Source organism: Belonocnema kinseyi, chromosome 9 (assembly GCF_010883055.1).
Source record: "Belonocnema kinseyi isolate 2016_QV_RU_SX_M_011 chromosome 9, B_treatae_v1, whole genome shotgun sequence".
Lineage (NCBI taxonomy): Eukaryota > Metazoa > Arthropoda > Insecta > Hymenoptera > Cynipidae > Belonocnema > Belonocnema kinseyi.
Window position 1 is genome coordinate 88,585,771 of NC_046665.1, and position 16,103 is coordinate 88,601,873.

The window sequence follows — 16,103 nt, forward strand, 5'->3', positions numbered from 1 at the left end:
AAATCGATCTTTGAACCATGGATTCTCAAAGTTTAGACATTTATTCCACCGGTTAGTGAGATTGCAGGTTAATTACAGACTCGAAAAGCTTTGGAAAATGGTGCACAAAAAAGAATAGGTACGAAAAATCACGTTGTTTTTTTGTTTAAACTGCATTTTCGGATAATAAATAAATTTTTTAAAGAATTTCATTAGCACCGTCGGAAAGAGGAGATCTTAAGCAATAAAAATATATGTGTCTCAATTTTTTCTAGTGTCGAATAGTCTTAGTTATTGGCCGTTGAAAAGCAGTGTACCGGTAGTGGCGTTTTGGCCGTTTAAGGGTTAATAAGGGACTCGCAAAAGATTTACAAAATTTTATGGTGTTTTTAAAAATTCTAAAGAATATTCAAGATCTCTTAAAAGTTTTAAAGAATTTTAAATATGGTATGGCATTTTAAAAGATACCAAGCAATTTGTAATAGATTTCGTGAATTTGAAGAAATTCCCAAGGATTAAAAAAATTCTAAGTTAATTTTTAAGAGAGCTCAAAAATTTAAAAGAATTTGAAATATTAGGATATTTTTGAAAATTACCGAAATTTTCAACATTTTGGAAATTTTTTAAGGATTTGATATATTTCAGGGTGTTTAAAAAGATTTCAATGAGTTTTTAATATATTTCAATAAATTGAAGGGATTCTAAGAGATTTTTCAAGATTTATTTTTTCAAACTCCAGGGACATTTCAAGAGCTCTACAAAGTTTCAAAATTTTGTACATATTATAGGATAGTTTAAAAGATTCCAATGAATTTTTGGTAGACTTAAATAATTTGAATTAATTCCAAGCTATTTGAAAGATTTTAGGGTATTTTTTAAAGATTCAAGTTTACTTTTAATATATTTCAATAATTCGACGGAATTCCGAAGGATTTAAAAAATTTTAGGATATTTTTAAAAATTCCAAGGAATATTCAACATTGTTTAAATGTTTCAAGGGATTTGAAATGTTTTATGATATTTTAAAAGATTACAAGGAAATTTTAATAAATTTCATTAATTTGAAGAGATTCTAAGAGATTTTTCAAGATTTAATTTTTTTTTTTAATTTCAAGATATTTTCAAATGCTTCAAAATGTTTCAAATGATTTGAAATATTTTAGGGTATTTTAAATGGTTCCAAGGAATTTTCAATAAATTTGATTGATTTTAAGAGATTCCAAAGGATTTTAAACATTTTAGGGTATTTTAAAAAATGCTAAAGAATTTTCAAAGCTTTAAAATGTTTCAAAGGATTTCATATTTTTTGAAGATTGAAAAGCATTTCCAACAGATTGGATTCTTTAATCGAATTTCTAAGTATTTGAATTATTTTCAACTATGTATTTAAACAAATTTCATGAGAGTTGAAGTAATTTCAATTTCAGGAAATATCAGATTTCATGTAATTCTATAATTTAATGAATTTCGAAGATTTATTTACAATAATTGACGGTCTTTGCGGGTATTCCTAAAAAGTGAAAGGAATTTTTAAGAGCTTTAAAATATTTCAAGGAATTTCTAAAAATGTTACATGATTTGAAATATTTTAAGGTAGTTTTAATTGATTTCAATAGTTTGAAGTGATTTCGAAAGATTTTTAATATTTTAGGGCATTTTAAAAGATACCAAGGAATTTGTAAAAATTTGAAGGGATTCTAAAGGATTTTAAAGATTTTAGGGTATTTAAAAAAATTCCAATGAATTTTTAAGAGCTTTAAAGTGTTTCTAAGGATTTTAAATATTTGAAGGTATTTTAATAAATTCCAAGGTATTTTCATAATATTACACATTTTTCTAGTGATTTTAAAGGGTCTGAATTATATTAAGGGATTTAAAAAATTTAATGGGCTTCAATTTTTAAGGTATTTTAAAGATAAATCATCAGATTTAAAATCATTTCAAAGAATTTGAAATATTTATAAAAATGGCAAGAAATTTTCAATAGCTTTAAAACGTTTCAAGGCATTTCAAACGATTTTAAAAGATTGGAAATATTTGAGTGTATTTTAAAGGATCCGAAGGAATTTTTCATTTATTTAAATAATTTGAAGGGATTTCAAAAGATTTGAAATATTTTAGGATATTAAAAAAATTTCCAAAGCAGTTTCAAAAGATCAAAAAAATGTCAATTGAAAAAAATTGCTTGCGTTTGTAAAGAATTTCCTAGCATTTCGGAAGATATGGAACGATTTTCCAGGATAAATAAGGTTTTAAGATATTTAAAAAGACTCCCAAGGGGTTTTATAAGTCTTCATAGAGTTTCAAGGATTTGAAATTTTTTAAATATGGTTTGCAATTCATTTAGAATTTATCCTGAACTATTGTTAATTTATCCAGAACTCTTTTAAATTCTCTGGAATACGCTTGCATTTTTTTAATTTACTTATATTCATCTAAATTTACTCAGTTCTTAAATTTACATTCTTTTAAGCTCAACTTGGATTTTCACAAATTTAACAAATTCATTTGAATTTCCTTGAATTTTTCTAAACATATAATAAATTAAATTGTTTTATTCCTTTTATAGAAGGTTCTATATTAATGGTCAGGGATATTAAAAAATTAGCCAGGGAAAATGATTGCATTTTGAAAATGAAAATTCGCAGCCCTGAATATTTAATGGTTAGAACGAAATTCCGTCTCTCCTTGCAGCTAATTCAAATGTAGGAAATCACATTGGACAGCAGTCTTCGACCGGAAACTCTTCTATAACGCAACAATCACAACAGCAGTCTCAACAACAGGCGCATCCACATAATCGAGGGATTCTGAATCAACAAGCAATTCAGCAGCCAGTACAGCAAGTTGCGACAGCTCCAATTTCAGTGATGGAGAGACAAGTGCCAATACAAATTACCTTACCTGCTCAAGCCGACACCCAACAGCGGGTATTATCTATCCACGTTCCTGCTTCTGCGATAGCGGGTAACTTTCCTTTTTCTTTTCTAATTGAAAAATTGTCAAGATAATGAAACTTTCGATTTTTGCCGACCTTTTCAAGAAAAACGTGACTAATCGACTCTTTTTCCATTTTTCTGATATGTTTGTTATACTTAGTTTTAATTTTAATCACAATCAGGGTGGCAGTTGGATCGGGAAACCGGGAATTTTTGAGACCGGGAAATGACAGTGAATTTTTTTTACCGGGAATTTTATAAATTTGCAGAAGAAAAATCTGACCAAGTTCGATTTTAACAGTTTTAAAATAATTAGTGGAGTTTTTATGTTTTTTAATTATGATATTATTTAGCTTACAATGCTTAATTCAAAAATTTTTTACTTCAAAAATTTTCCATTTAAAATTTTTATTTCTAAGCTTATATTTTTAATTTAAAGAATTTTTAAATTCTTTCTTAAAGACTTGAACAGATAAAAGATAAAAGCCTTTGATGTTGAAAATTTTCGATAAAAAACATTTATATTTGATAAATAATTTTTTTGTAATTTATCTGTATTTTGAGTAATAAAAAGTGAACAAAAACGATTTGACAAAACGATTTTAAACCAGTTCAAAATTTAAGAATTTGCAGATTTTAACGTTAAAACTTAAATGGTTTCAATTTCATTAAACAAATGTGAACGCGTGATTGAAAGTTCATAAACTATTTTCAAATTAAAAAAGAGATTAACTATTGAATATTGAGCAATATCTGAATTTTTATTGAATACAATTAAATTGAAACCAAATATTTAAAAGTTAAGAATCTTTAACTGCATTTTTTGACATAGAAAACCTGGAGTCTTTAAAATTTTGAAGAGCCTTTAAACTTTGAACGTTACAATTTTAATTGTTGTATTTGAAACATGCTTAATTTGTAAGTGAAATTTTACAATTTTTATGTATAATTTACAAATGAACATTTGTAGAAAAAATTTCAGTAATTTTAAGATATATTTAAGATTTTTAAATAGACTAAAAATTATCATGCAAATTTTAGAAAGTTTTCTTAAAATCTTGTCGAATCTTTTTTGAAAATTTTGTTTAAATATTTGAAAAACTTTTTAAATATTCCCTTAAAATAATTTTTCAAAATGAAAAGTTATTTTTAATTTTCCTAGGAATCTTGAGAAAATGTTTTTATTCTTTTGAAGCCTTTCACAATTCTTGAAAAGAATCAAATTTTTTTGTTTAAAATCTGCGAAAATCTATATTTTGTTTAATATTAGGCAATCATTTCAAGTTTTACATTAAGTTTGAATCTTTTCAAAACTTCTACATACCTCTTAAAATTACTCAAATTTCTCCTACAAATAATAAATGCTCAATTGTTATTTATATATCCAAATTGTAGAGAATTTTTCTGAAATATGCAGGATTTTCTGAAAATTGTAGAAAAATTCAATTAATTTTTACAGATAATTAGAAGTTCTGAAACAATTTGCAAAATAATTTTAAATTTTAAACCAATTTAAAACAACTTCTAGATTTCTCTAGATTTTGAAGTAAAATTTTGGTGCTTTCCATGAATTTTCATACTATTTAAAAAGAAAATAATTGAATTTCTAATTTAAGAAGTTTTAAAAGTTCAAAATTTAACACCTCCACTTTAAGTGCTTTCATTTAAAGTTCAGTTTTTATTATCTCAAGTGGACATTTTTTTAGCTTTAGTATTCCCTCTTTTTTATTTCATTGACCGTGAAAAATTTTTGCGAACCGGGAAATGACCGGGAGCTTATTTCGTCGATTAAAACGGCCACCTTGAATTTGAATTTGAAGACAAAATTTCAACTAAAAATATAATAGTTAAATTTTTAGTTAAAAAAAAATTATTTTTCAAATCAAACGATGAATTTTTAACTAAAGTGGCGAATTTTTAACTGTAATAGTTCAATTTTTAACCAAAAAGTTGAATATTTTCACTAAAATTATGAAACTGTAACTGAAAGAGTTAAATTTTCAACCACAAAGATTAATTCTTAAGGAAAAATGTGCTAGTTGGCATTTTAAAAAAAGAGGATTTATTTTAAATCACAAACAGTTGAATTTAACCAAAAAAGACTAAATTTCTACACAATAGTAGAATTTTCAGCACAAAAATAAGAATTTTTAACAAAAAAGTTAATTTTCAATAAAATATTTTAATTTTCTATCAAATGTTAAAATTTCAACCAAAAAGATGAATTTTCAACCAAGAAAGATTTTTCAGTAAAGAAGTAAATAAAATTTCAACCAAATTATTTAATTTTCTACAAAAAAAAGATGATTTCTTGAGCCAAAAAGTCTATTGTTTTAGAAACCCGTTGACTTTCAAAAGCAAACAGTTGAATTTTTAACCAAAAAAAGTTCATTTTCGACCAGCACGACTTTTCAAGCAAAAAAAAAAAAAGAATTTTAAACGAAAAATATTAAATTTTTGTAACATAATAGTTCAATTATAAATAAATACTCGAATTTCCAACCCTCCAAAGATGAATTTAAAAAAAAAATTCACATCTTCAACAAAAGAAGTTCAATTTCAACTAAAAATGTGACTACTACCAAAAAAGGATGAATTTTTGACGAAAAATATAATAGTTTATATTTCAACCAAAATATATTTAAATTTTAAATAAAAAACTTTTTACATCAATAAAGAAAGGCAAGTTTTCAACAAAGTGCATAAACTTTCAACTAAATCGTTCAATTTTCAATCAGAAAAAAGTTTAATATTCAAAAAAAATAATAAAATTTCTAGCGAAGTAGTAGAATTTTTAACAAAGTAGTTAAATTTGTAATCAACTGAATTTTTAACCAAAATAAATGAATTTGCATACAAGAATAATTATTGAGCTTTTGAATACAACATTTTTAAATTAAAAACTTTTAAATTTCAATTTTAAAAATTCAAACTTTACCAGTTCCACTTTGAGTGCTTTCATTTAAAGCTCAGTTTTTATTACCTTAAGTAAAAATTTTTCTAGCTTTATTGTTCCATTTTTTTTTAATTTCATTGACTGAAAAATGTTTATGAAGTAAAATTCAAGTTTTCATTATTTAAATAATTTTGCACTTAACTTGAAAAATTTAACTATTTTACCGAGAAATTACCGCTTTGTTTTTATTCATTGAAAAGAGAGCTTATTATGTAATTTAGTGAATGTAACGTTCCTTGTGTCTGATTTCGTACACTTTAAAATATATCTATACTCTATGAGAGAAATAATTTTGTTTTCATTATAAAAAAAAAACATTTTGCAATTCTTTGCTCTGTGAGAAAACTGAAATTTTTAGAGTCGCAGTAGTATTTTAAAGAAGAAATATTTTTGAATTATAGTTAAAATTTTTCTTTTATTATTCGTTGCGAATTCATCCTTTCTTAGTTGAAAATTCAACTACTTGGTTAAAAGTTAAACTCTTGTTAAAAGTTAATTTTGTTATTTGAAGATTCATAATTTTAATTCAAAAATTCATCTCCGTGTGAAAATAGGACTACTTTGTTAAAAATCAATTTTTTTGACTAAAAATTTAACTATTCCAGTAGCCTATGTTATTTTTTATTTGGTTTGAAAATGTTTATTTTTTATTTAAAAATTAAACTTTTGTTAAAAATTGCTCTTTTTTTTGGTTCAAGTTTCATCATTTTAATTAAAAATTCCCTTTCTTTGGTTGAAAAGTGAGCTATTTGATTGGAAAGTTGTTTTTTCTTTGTATGAAAAGAATTTTTTTAAACTGAAAATATAACCATTATTCAGTTGAATATTCCATAATTTTAGATAAAAATTAATCCCTTTGTTTGAACATTAATTTCTTCCTGAAAATTTAATTATTATATTTTTGGTTGAAAATTATCTTTTTTAGTTGAAAATTCTTTTTTTTTTGTAGAAATTAATCTTCTTGGTTGAAAATGTAAATATTTAACTTATTCCAATTGAAAATCCATGTGTTTGGTTGAACATAATTAAAACAAATTTTAATTTAATTATTTAATATTTAGTTGAAAATGCTCATTTTGAATATTTGTTTTATGTTTGTTAAAAATAAATTTGTTTAAATTGAAAGTTGAACTATTCAATTTTTTGTTAAAAATTCATATTTTTTAGTGGATAATTTCAGTATTTATTTTAAAATTAATTAATTTTGCAATTTTTTGCTCTGTTGTGTTAAAAGATGTTTAGAATGTACGTCACGAATTAAAATAAATGTTTGCGTTTTGCGGAAAACATTAATATATTACTTTTTGTTGACCCGGAAAATTGAAAAAATTAACGAAGATAAAACGGTAATTCCGCTTTTTTTTAATTATTTTTTTCCTCTGTCTTCAAGAAACTTTTTTCTATTTTTTTTCTCGCTAAAATTCGAATTTAATTAATAGATCCTAATAAGAGAATTCAATTATTTTTTCTCGGAAGTTCATTCTTTTTGGTTAAAAATTCGATTATTTGGTTTGTAAATTTAATTCGGGGTGGCGACTTGACCGGGAGGCCGGGAAATGACCGGAAATTTAATTTAAAACCCGGCAATTTACAAATGTAACTACTTCATTGAAAATAAATTTTTTGAACTGAAAATTTAACTATTCTGATACAAACTTGAAATATTTGATTGAAAATTGATATTTTTTATTTAGAAATTAAACTATTTGTTTGAAAAATTTTATTGATGAAACCTCATCTATTTGGTATAGAAGTTAACTCTTCAAGATGAAAATTCATAATTTTAGTTGAAAATCCTTCAGTTTGATTGAAAATAAATTCCTTCAGCTGAAAATTTAAATGTTCAATTTTTTTGGGAAATTTATCTTTTCTTGTTTAAAATTCAAAAATTTGGATGAAAATTCGTTTTTCTTTAATTGACAATTAAACTATTTCGTTGAAAATCCACATATTTGGTTAAAAAGCGATTTTTGTTTTTGGTAATAAATTACCTTTTTCTTTGCAAGTTAATCTTATTCGTTAAAAAAAATTTCTTTTTGGATTAAAAATTCATATTTAAGGTTGCAAATGAAGTTACTTGGTTGAAAGTTGAACTCTTTTGTTCAAAATTTGTATCCTTTTTTGGTTGAAAATTATTTTGTTTTTTAAACTGAAAATGTATCTATTATTCATGTTTAATATTTCATAATTTTAGATAAAAATTCATCTCTTTGGTTGAACATTAATTATTTGACAAACAATTTAATTATTCAATTTTTTGTTGAAAAAATTATATTTGCTAGTTGAAAATTCATCCTTTTGGTTCAAAAATTCAATTATTATCGTTAAGGATTTATCAATTTAGTTGAAAATTCATTACTTTGTTTGAAAATCTAACTATTTTGTTTGAAGCTATTTTTTTTTAATTGAAAATTTAACTTATTTCAATTGTATATTCGATAGTTTAATTAAAAAATTTACGTGCCTGGTTAAACTATTTTAGTTGAAGATTCTTCGTTTTATTTAAAAACTCGTCAGTTAGGCTGAAAATTGAACTACTTTCTTGAAAATCTGTTTATTTCATGTAAAAAATTCACTTTTTCAACTAAAGTGTAATTATTCCATTTTCTGTTTAAAATTAATATTTTTTAGTCAAAAATTTAAGTATTTGTTTAAAAATTCATTTTTTAAACATTTTTTTACTCTTTTGTGTTCAAGGATATTTAGAATGAACGTCATGAATTAAAATAAATGTTTGTGTTTAGCGGCAAATATGAATCTTACTTTCAGTTAACCGAGAAATTATTTTATTGAAAATTCATCTTTTTTATGGAAAACTTAACTCTTTCGTTGAAAATTCTCATTTTTTTTTTGTAGAAAATTCATACTCTCGGATTGAAAGTTCGTCTATATGGAAAAACAATCCTCATTTTGGGTTGAAACTTCTTTTTGCCTTAAATTTGATTAAAAATAAGTTCTTTTTAAACAATTTAAATTTATTGAAAATTCATCTTTGTTTATTGACAATTAAAACTCTTTTGTCATTCATTTTTTTTAACTCAACTATATGATTGAATTTCTTTTTTTAAAATTTGACAATTTAAAAAAAAAATTTTATTTTTCTTGAAATTTTCGTTAAAAATTCGTCTTTGCGTTGAAAATGGATCTCGTTTGGTTGAAAATACGACCACTTTCTTCAAAAATGCAATATATTTCGGTTTAAAATCTTAGAAATTTAAAGCGTTTCATATCGAATTGAATTTTGTAATTCTATTAATTTTATTTAAATTTTTAATGATAATTACTGTTTAAATTTTTTTTTAACTTTGAAGTTTATTTTCATTGTGCAAAGAGCATTTGAAAATCAATAAGAAATATGTACTTTCTATTTCCAAACAAATAAAATTATTATTTCAGTCATTCAGTGTCTGATTCTGATATATATTTTTTTTTAATCTTTAAAAATTTGATGCGACTTTTTGTGGCTTTCTTGTCGATACAAGCCCTCGGAGTATAATAAATTGAGCTTATATTTTTACAGGAAATCAGTTGCAGCAGATTTTAACCGGTCCTATTATCACAGCCGCGATGGGCTTGCCACCTGAATATGCGACGACGCTTTTACAGCAACATGTGAATTCCACTTTACAGGGCCAAGCAGGATTAACTGCCGTGCAAGTCAATCAACCTCTTCAAGTCGTTTCGCAATCTGCAAATAATCTCGCGAGCCAACGAACGGTTCAAAATCAAGTAGGTCTAACCATTAATTCACTATTTGACACTTTTTCTTTCAGCTATGACACTATTGTGCTAGTATTTCAAACAAAAAAATGACACTAAACACTTCTAACAACTGTCCGCTAAATCAAATATTTCTTTACTTTTCCTTGAAAAAGTAATTCTGAAATTATTCGCTAATTGTCCAGAATAATAATGAACTATTACAACAACAGAAAAAGTCTATAATTACATACGAGTACCTTTAAAATATACATTTTCAATGCTATTGGGAATGTTGGTCTACCATGTCGCCACATGGTGCCGAAAAATGGAACTAGAAAGAGTAGGTATAATTTTAAACATGTATTTTAATTTTTGCGTAAAAGTGTTTTTACGATTGTTTTGTGAAGTATAAAATAATGATTGAATACTAAAAACAAATATTCAAGAATACGAATAATAGACGACTGGAATTTAAATACGAATTCTAAATTAACTTTTAGATCAGTTTTTTTAAATAATAAATATTTAATGTATAAATTAATACAAATTTATTTGAGTTCATTTTTGCTTCAAAATAAGTGTATTTAAGTTTATAATCTTTTGCAAATCACAATAAAGAGAACAATAATTTTTTCTGATTTTTTTTAATACTGCCAAATTAAATAAATTTCCTTAAAAACTTCCACATTCATTTTTGATAATTTCGTAAATCTTTTTAAATCTGTTTAAATATTCACTCAAAATTATCTTTTCAAAATAAAAATCATTTTTAATTTTCATAGGAAATGTTTTTTGATCTTCTGAAGCCATTCAAAATTCTTAAAAAGCTTTTAAATTTTTTGTTCGGAATCTGCCAAAGTCTAGATTTTGTTTTAAATTAAACCGTGGGCTATTTACACCGAAATTCAACAGTTTTACTTGCAAATTAAATTTTTTTAAATAGAACAATTAAACTGTAACGTTAAAAATGTAGCTTTTAATATTTACTATAATTGCTGATTTTAAATAGTCAGATATTTCTTAATTTAAAATAATTCTTATTTTTCTTAGTTAAAAAATTCCAAATTGACTGGTTTAAAAATTTGATATTTTAGACTAAAATCATACGTGAAATTTAATAGAAGCCTTTAATTATGAATATATTATTTTGAAGTTATTTTAAAATTGAAAATAGTTTATCAAGTTTCAATTTTTAACGTTAGAAACTGGCAATTCTAAAATTGCAAACTGATTTCGTATCGTTTTGTAAAATTAATTATTATTCATTTTAAAAATTTTAAAGAACAGTTCAATTTAAAAAATCACTATTAATTTATATTGACAGTTGATCAACTAAAAATATTTTTTATTTAAAATCTTCGATTTCAAACGCTTCTAAGTTTTATTGTCTTAAGTCTTTAAAACTGTATTTTAAAATTCTTTAAAATAAAATGTACACTTAACAATTAAAATCTAAAATTTAAAATTTGTTAGTGGAAGATTTTGGAAATACGCGTTCTAAAATGAATTACATATATAATTGAAAAAGATCACAATTTAACTAATTATTTAAAAAACGATGGAAATCACAGTTAGACAGATTTTTGTCTTTAAACTTCACAAAAAAATGGTTAAAATACTTTTATGCATAAATTAAAATGCATCTTTAAAGTCGTGCTTATTCTTCTTAGTTCGAATTTTTGTCACCAGGTGGCGTATCGCAGTTTAACCATTCCCAATATTTTGGAAAATCGAGAATTTTTAATTGTAACTGCAAAATTGTAAACATTTTTATTTTTTTCAAATTAAAGTAATTAAAAAAATTTCAAATCTGATGATTTATATTTTAATTTTTTTTAATTCTGAAGATCTTCAGTTGCAAATCTTAAAAATTAAGAATTTTACATTGCAAACCTTTAAAATTGCACTGCATATCCCAAAAAACGTTCAAAATTACATAATTTCAAACTAGAAATATTCGATATTAATTAATTTTAAATTGTAAATCTTACAGATCGGAGAATTTTTTATTGTAAATTTTCAAAATGTGACTATATAGAAAAAAAGTTCACAATTACATACGAGTACCTTTAAAATATAAATCCTGAAAATTGAACCAAGCGGTTTGATTTTCAACCATTCTTGAAGAAATCGTTAAATTTTCAACTACAATAATTAATTTTCTGTATGAAAATATGCATTTTCAACTGAATATATACATTTTGAATCAAATGGTTGAATTTTCAAGCAAAAAGATGATGTTAGTATAAATTTTAATTGACTAATTTTTAGTTTATTTTTATTTAATTTCATCATTTTAGATGACAGTTCATCAGTTCGGATACAAATGATTTTTTAAACTGAATAAAAATAAAATAATATGCAATTGAACATTCCATCATTTTAGTTAAAAAATTATTTCTTTGGTTGGACATTATTGTTCAGAACTGATAATTTAACTATTCAGTTTTTGGTTGACAATTTATCTCTTTTTTAGTTTAATATTCGTTTTTTTTAAGTACAAAATTTATCTTTTTGTTTGAAAGTTAATTAATTTTTTGAATTAAAAAATTGACTTTTCCAATAGAATATTCCATCAATTTTGTCAAAAATTCTTCAATTCTTTGTTGGAACATTAATTTTTTTAAACAAAAATTTGTTATTCAATTTTGGGTTAAAAAATTAGATTTCTTAGGCAGTAATTCGTATTTTTGGTAGAAGTTAATCTTTTTGGTTAAACATTTAATTATTCTAGTTAAAGATTCATAATTTCATTTGAAAGTTGATTTTTTGAACTGAATTTTTTTTTTTTTTTTTAGTTGAAAATTTTAATATTTCGTTGAAACTTCATGTATTTGGTTGAAAAGTTTTATTTTTGGTGAAAAATTAATCTTTTTGTTTGAAAGTTAATTAATTTTTTAAATAAAAAGATTAAATGTTTCAATCGATTATTCGAACAATTCAGTCAAAAATTCTTCAATTCGTTTGCTTGAACATTAATTTTTTTAACTAAAAATTTATTATTTAATTTTTAGTTAAAAAATTAGATGTTTTAGTTAGAAATTAGTATTTTTGGTATCAGTTTGGTTAAAGAATATTTTTTATACACAGCAAATGTAACTAGTTCCATTGATCACTTTATTAATTTAAAATCCATCCTTTTCATATTTTCATTTCAGTTTTGTTAAAAATAGATCAGTTTTTGGTTTAAAGTTCAATTTTTTTGTTGAAAAATCGTCTTTTTATGTTAAGAATTCAACTATTATGGTAAAAAATTCAATTATTTCATTGAAAATGATTTATTTTTTAAATTCCACTGTTTAGTTAGGAATTTACCGCTTTTGTTGGAAATTTTTATTATTTTCTATAAAATCCCACAATTTTGTTAAAATGTCATCCTTTTTGGTTAAAAATTCAACTGTTTTATTGAAAATTTGCCTTTTTGTGTTAAAAATGACCAATGTTTTGGTAGAAAATCCAATTATTTGGTTAAAAATGATTTTTTTAACTGAAAATGTAACTATTCCATTTATGGTTGAAATTGATCTTTTTTAGATCAAAATATAACTTATTTGGTTAAAAAATTGACCTTTTTCGGTAGAAAATTAATCTTTTAGGTTGAAAATTCAACTATTTGGGTAAAAATTAATCTATCTTGTTGAAAATGCAAGTTTTTTACTTGATAATTTAGGAATTTGAAGCAATTTAAATTTAATTAATATTAATATTCCCTCAATATGAACTGAAATTTCAAGTACAAGAAGGTAAAATGCAAATTGATTTTAATTATTCTTCAAATCCATGTAATTTCCAAATTAATTCAGGGATTGATTAATTACGTTTTTAGTATTATTTCATTAATCGATGGTGCTAATATATTTAAGAATATCTTTTTATATAAGTCGTGAAAGTTTTCTCAAAGAAATACATTAATTACCTAGAAACTGAGAAAAAATTATTTATAATGAACTTGTGAAACTGTATACATATCCCGAGTCGATTATTTAAGAAAATCCGAAATATTTTCATTGTCTCCGGACTATGAAAAATTATACCTGGAAAAAACTTGAAATTCTTGGAAAAAAACTTGGAATTGTCAGGAATTTTTTCCAGGATTTAATTAGATACCCTGGTAGAGTTTTTTTTTAACGAACTTGAATTCGTTTTTTATAGCAGGGAAATATAGCACAAATGGATGGCCCACTTGGGGATTCATCAGACGATGATGAAGAGGAGGAAGAGGAAGATAATGATGACGACGACGAAGATCTTGATGACACACAAGAAGAGGAAAACGATGATGCAGCTGCTCGGGAAGAAGTATGTTTTTTTTTATGTCATTCTCTTCCCAAATCGTCTAAAAGTCCTCAATTGTAGGTTAAAATTTTAAAAAAATCTCGAGGGATTTTGAAATATGGTGTAGATTTCATCCTGGAATCTTTGCAAAGTTTGTGAAATTTTCTGGGATTTTTATTAATTTTATTATTGTCTTACAATATTCACGTTCGCAAAATTCTAAGTTTCTATCTCAGAATACATTTTTATAGCTTACATCGCAATTTATTATTGATCAGTAAAAACGATAGTGAAGATGATTTATTCAATTATTTATTTAATTATGAATCAAATGCGAGTCAAATATTGTCATCATAATTTTAAAAAATATTTTTTTTTTTAAATAAATTAAATAAGTCATTTAAGAATTTTAAGTTCTAATATAGTTTTTCTTCTTTTTATACAAATATAAATGTTTAAAATATATTTTTTTTTATGTTCAGAAAAATGAACTTGTCTAAATCACGGAGGAATTTTTGAAATCTTTTTTGGATATATTCAAATCTCTAGAAATTTTGGTGAAATCTGTGAAATATTTTGGCATTTTTATTATTTTCAAATATTTTCAAAATGACGATTAAATATGTATTTTTTTTAACCTAAAACCTAAATCATGATTTATTATTTAAAAGTAAAAACAATTTATTCTAAGATTTATTAATTGAATAGGAATTTTTTTCAGTGGATTAACGAATCCTTTCTTATAAAAAATCATAATTTTAAGAGTTTAAAGTTCTGATATAGTTTTTTTTTTCAATCATAATTTATTATTGACTAGCAAACAAAATTTATTTCAAGATTTATTTATTGAATAGGGATTTTTTCCAGTGGATTAATGAATCCTTTCTTATAAATTGAAATTGAAAAATACCATTATAATAAGAAACACTAAACAATCTTAATATTTTAGAAAAAAATTATAATTTTAAGAATTACAAGTTTTGATATATAGTTTTTTTTTTTATTTTCAGTTATAATTGATTAGCGATAAGTAAAAAATGTTGTTCTAGCATTTATTAAATAAATTTCAATTATTATTTTTAAACTTGTAGGAAATACAAATTGATAATCGATATTTTTTCAGGAGCCACTTAATTCCGAGGATGATGTTACTGATGACGATCCTACCGATCAGTTTGAAACGGATAATGTCGTCGTATGCCAGTATGATAAGGTAAAAACATACAAAATACATAAGGGGCCATCCATAAATTACATTTAAAAAATGTTGACAATTTTTTACCCCTCCCTTCCCCCATGTAACAAGTCGTCGATTGCAAATCTTAAAAATTAAAGGATTTTCCATTGTTTAAACTCTAAACATTCTATAATAATGAATCTTCAATTGTGAATATTACAAATGGAAGAATTTTTAATTTTCAATTGTTAAAAATGAAGGATTTTCAATTGTAAATTTTTTTAAAGTGAACTATTCCAACAATAAAAAACACAAAATTGAATAGTTTTAAATTATATATTTTGAAAATTTATATCTATACAATTAAATATTATACAAGTGTTCAGTTTTGTAATTAAAAATTCTTTAAATCTGATTTACGTTTGAAATTTTGTCAATTCAAAAGGTTTTGAATTCAAAATTCACTTTTGATCTCGAACATAATTCAAACTTAAGAATTTGGATTTATATGTCTTTAAAATTGAAGAATCTTTAATTGCAAATCTTAAAAATGAAAGAATTTTCCATTTGAAATCTTTAGAATTGAACTATATGTTAAAAAAAAGTTCAATATTTTGTAATTTTAAACTACAAATATTCCATACTAATAAATCTTTCAAGTAAAAGATTTTTCAATTTCCAATCTTTAAAAACGGAGGATTTTCAATTGTAAACCTTTAAAATTGTACTATTCCAATAATAACAAAACACATTAAAAATTACATACGAGTACCCTTAAGTTATAAATTTTGAAGAATTTTCAATTCTATATTTTGAAAACTGAATAATTTTCTATTCTATATTTTAAAAAGTCGAGAATTTTCAATAATATTTTTTTTTTAAATGTAGATATTTAAGTTGTAAATATTTAAAATTGTAGAATCTTCCGTTGCAAATCTTAAAAATTGAAGAATTTTCCATTTGAAATCTTCAAAATTCAACTAAGTATTAAAAAAAGAAAAAAAAACGTTCAAAATTATGTCATTTGAAACTATAAATATTCGATATTAAGAAATCTTCAATTGTAAATCTTACA

The 16,103-nt window shown here is 23.5% G+C and overlaps 1 protein-coding gene across 1 annotated transcript in view; it reads left to right on the forward strand.

Moving 5' to 3' along the window:
* LOC117180363 (transcription initiation factor IIA subunit 1) overlaps positions 1-16,103 on the forward strand; it is a 24,319-nt gene that overhangs the window by 2,756 nt on the left and 5,460 nt on the right. The window contains exons 3-6 of the mRNA XM_033372825.1: positions 2,674-2,946; positions 9,395-9,603; positions 13,729-13,875; positions 14,975-15,064. Coding sequence (XP_033228716.1) covers positions 2,674-2,946; positions 9,395-9,603; positions 13,729-13,875; positions 14,975-15,064 — 719 coding nt within the window. The remainder of the gene's footprint in view (positions 1-2,673; positions 2,947-9,394; positions 9,604-13,728; positions 13,876-14,974; positions 15,065-16,103) is intronic.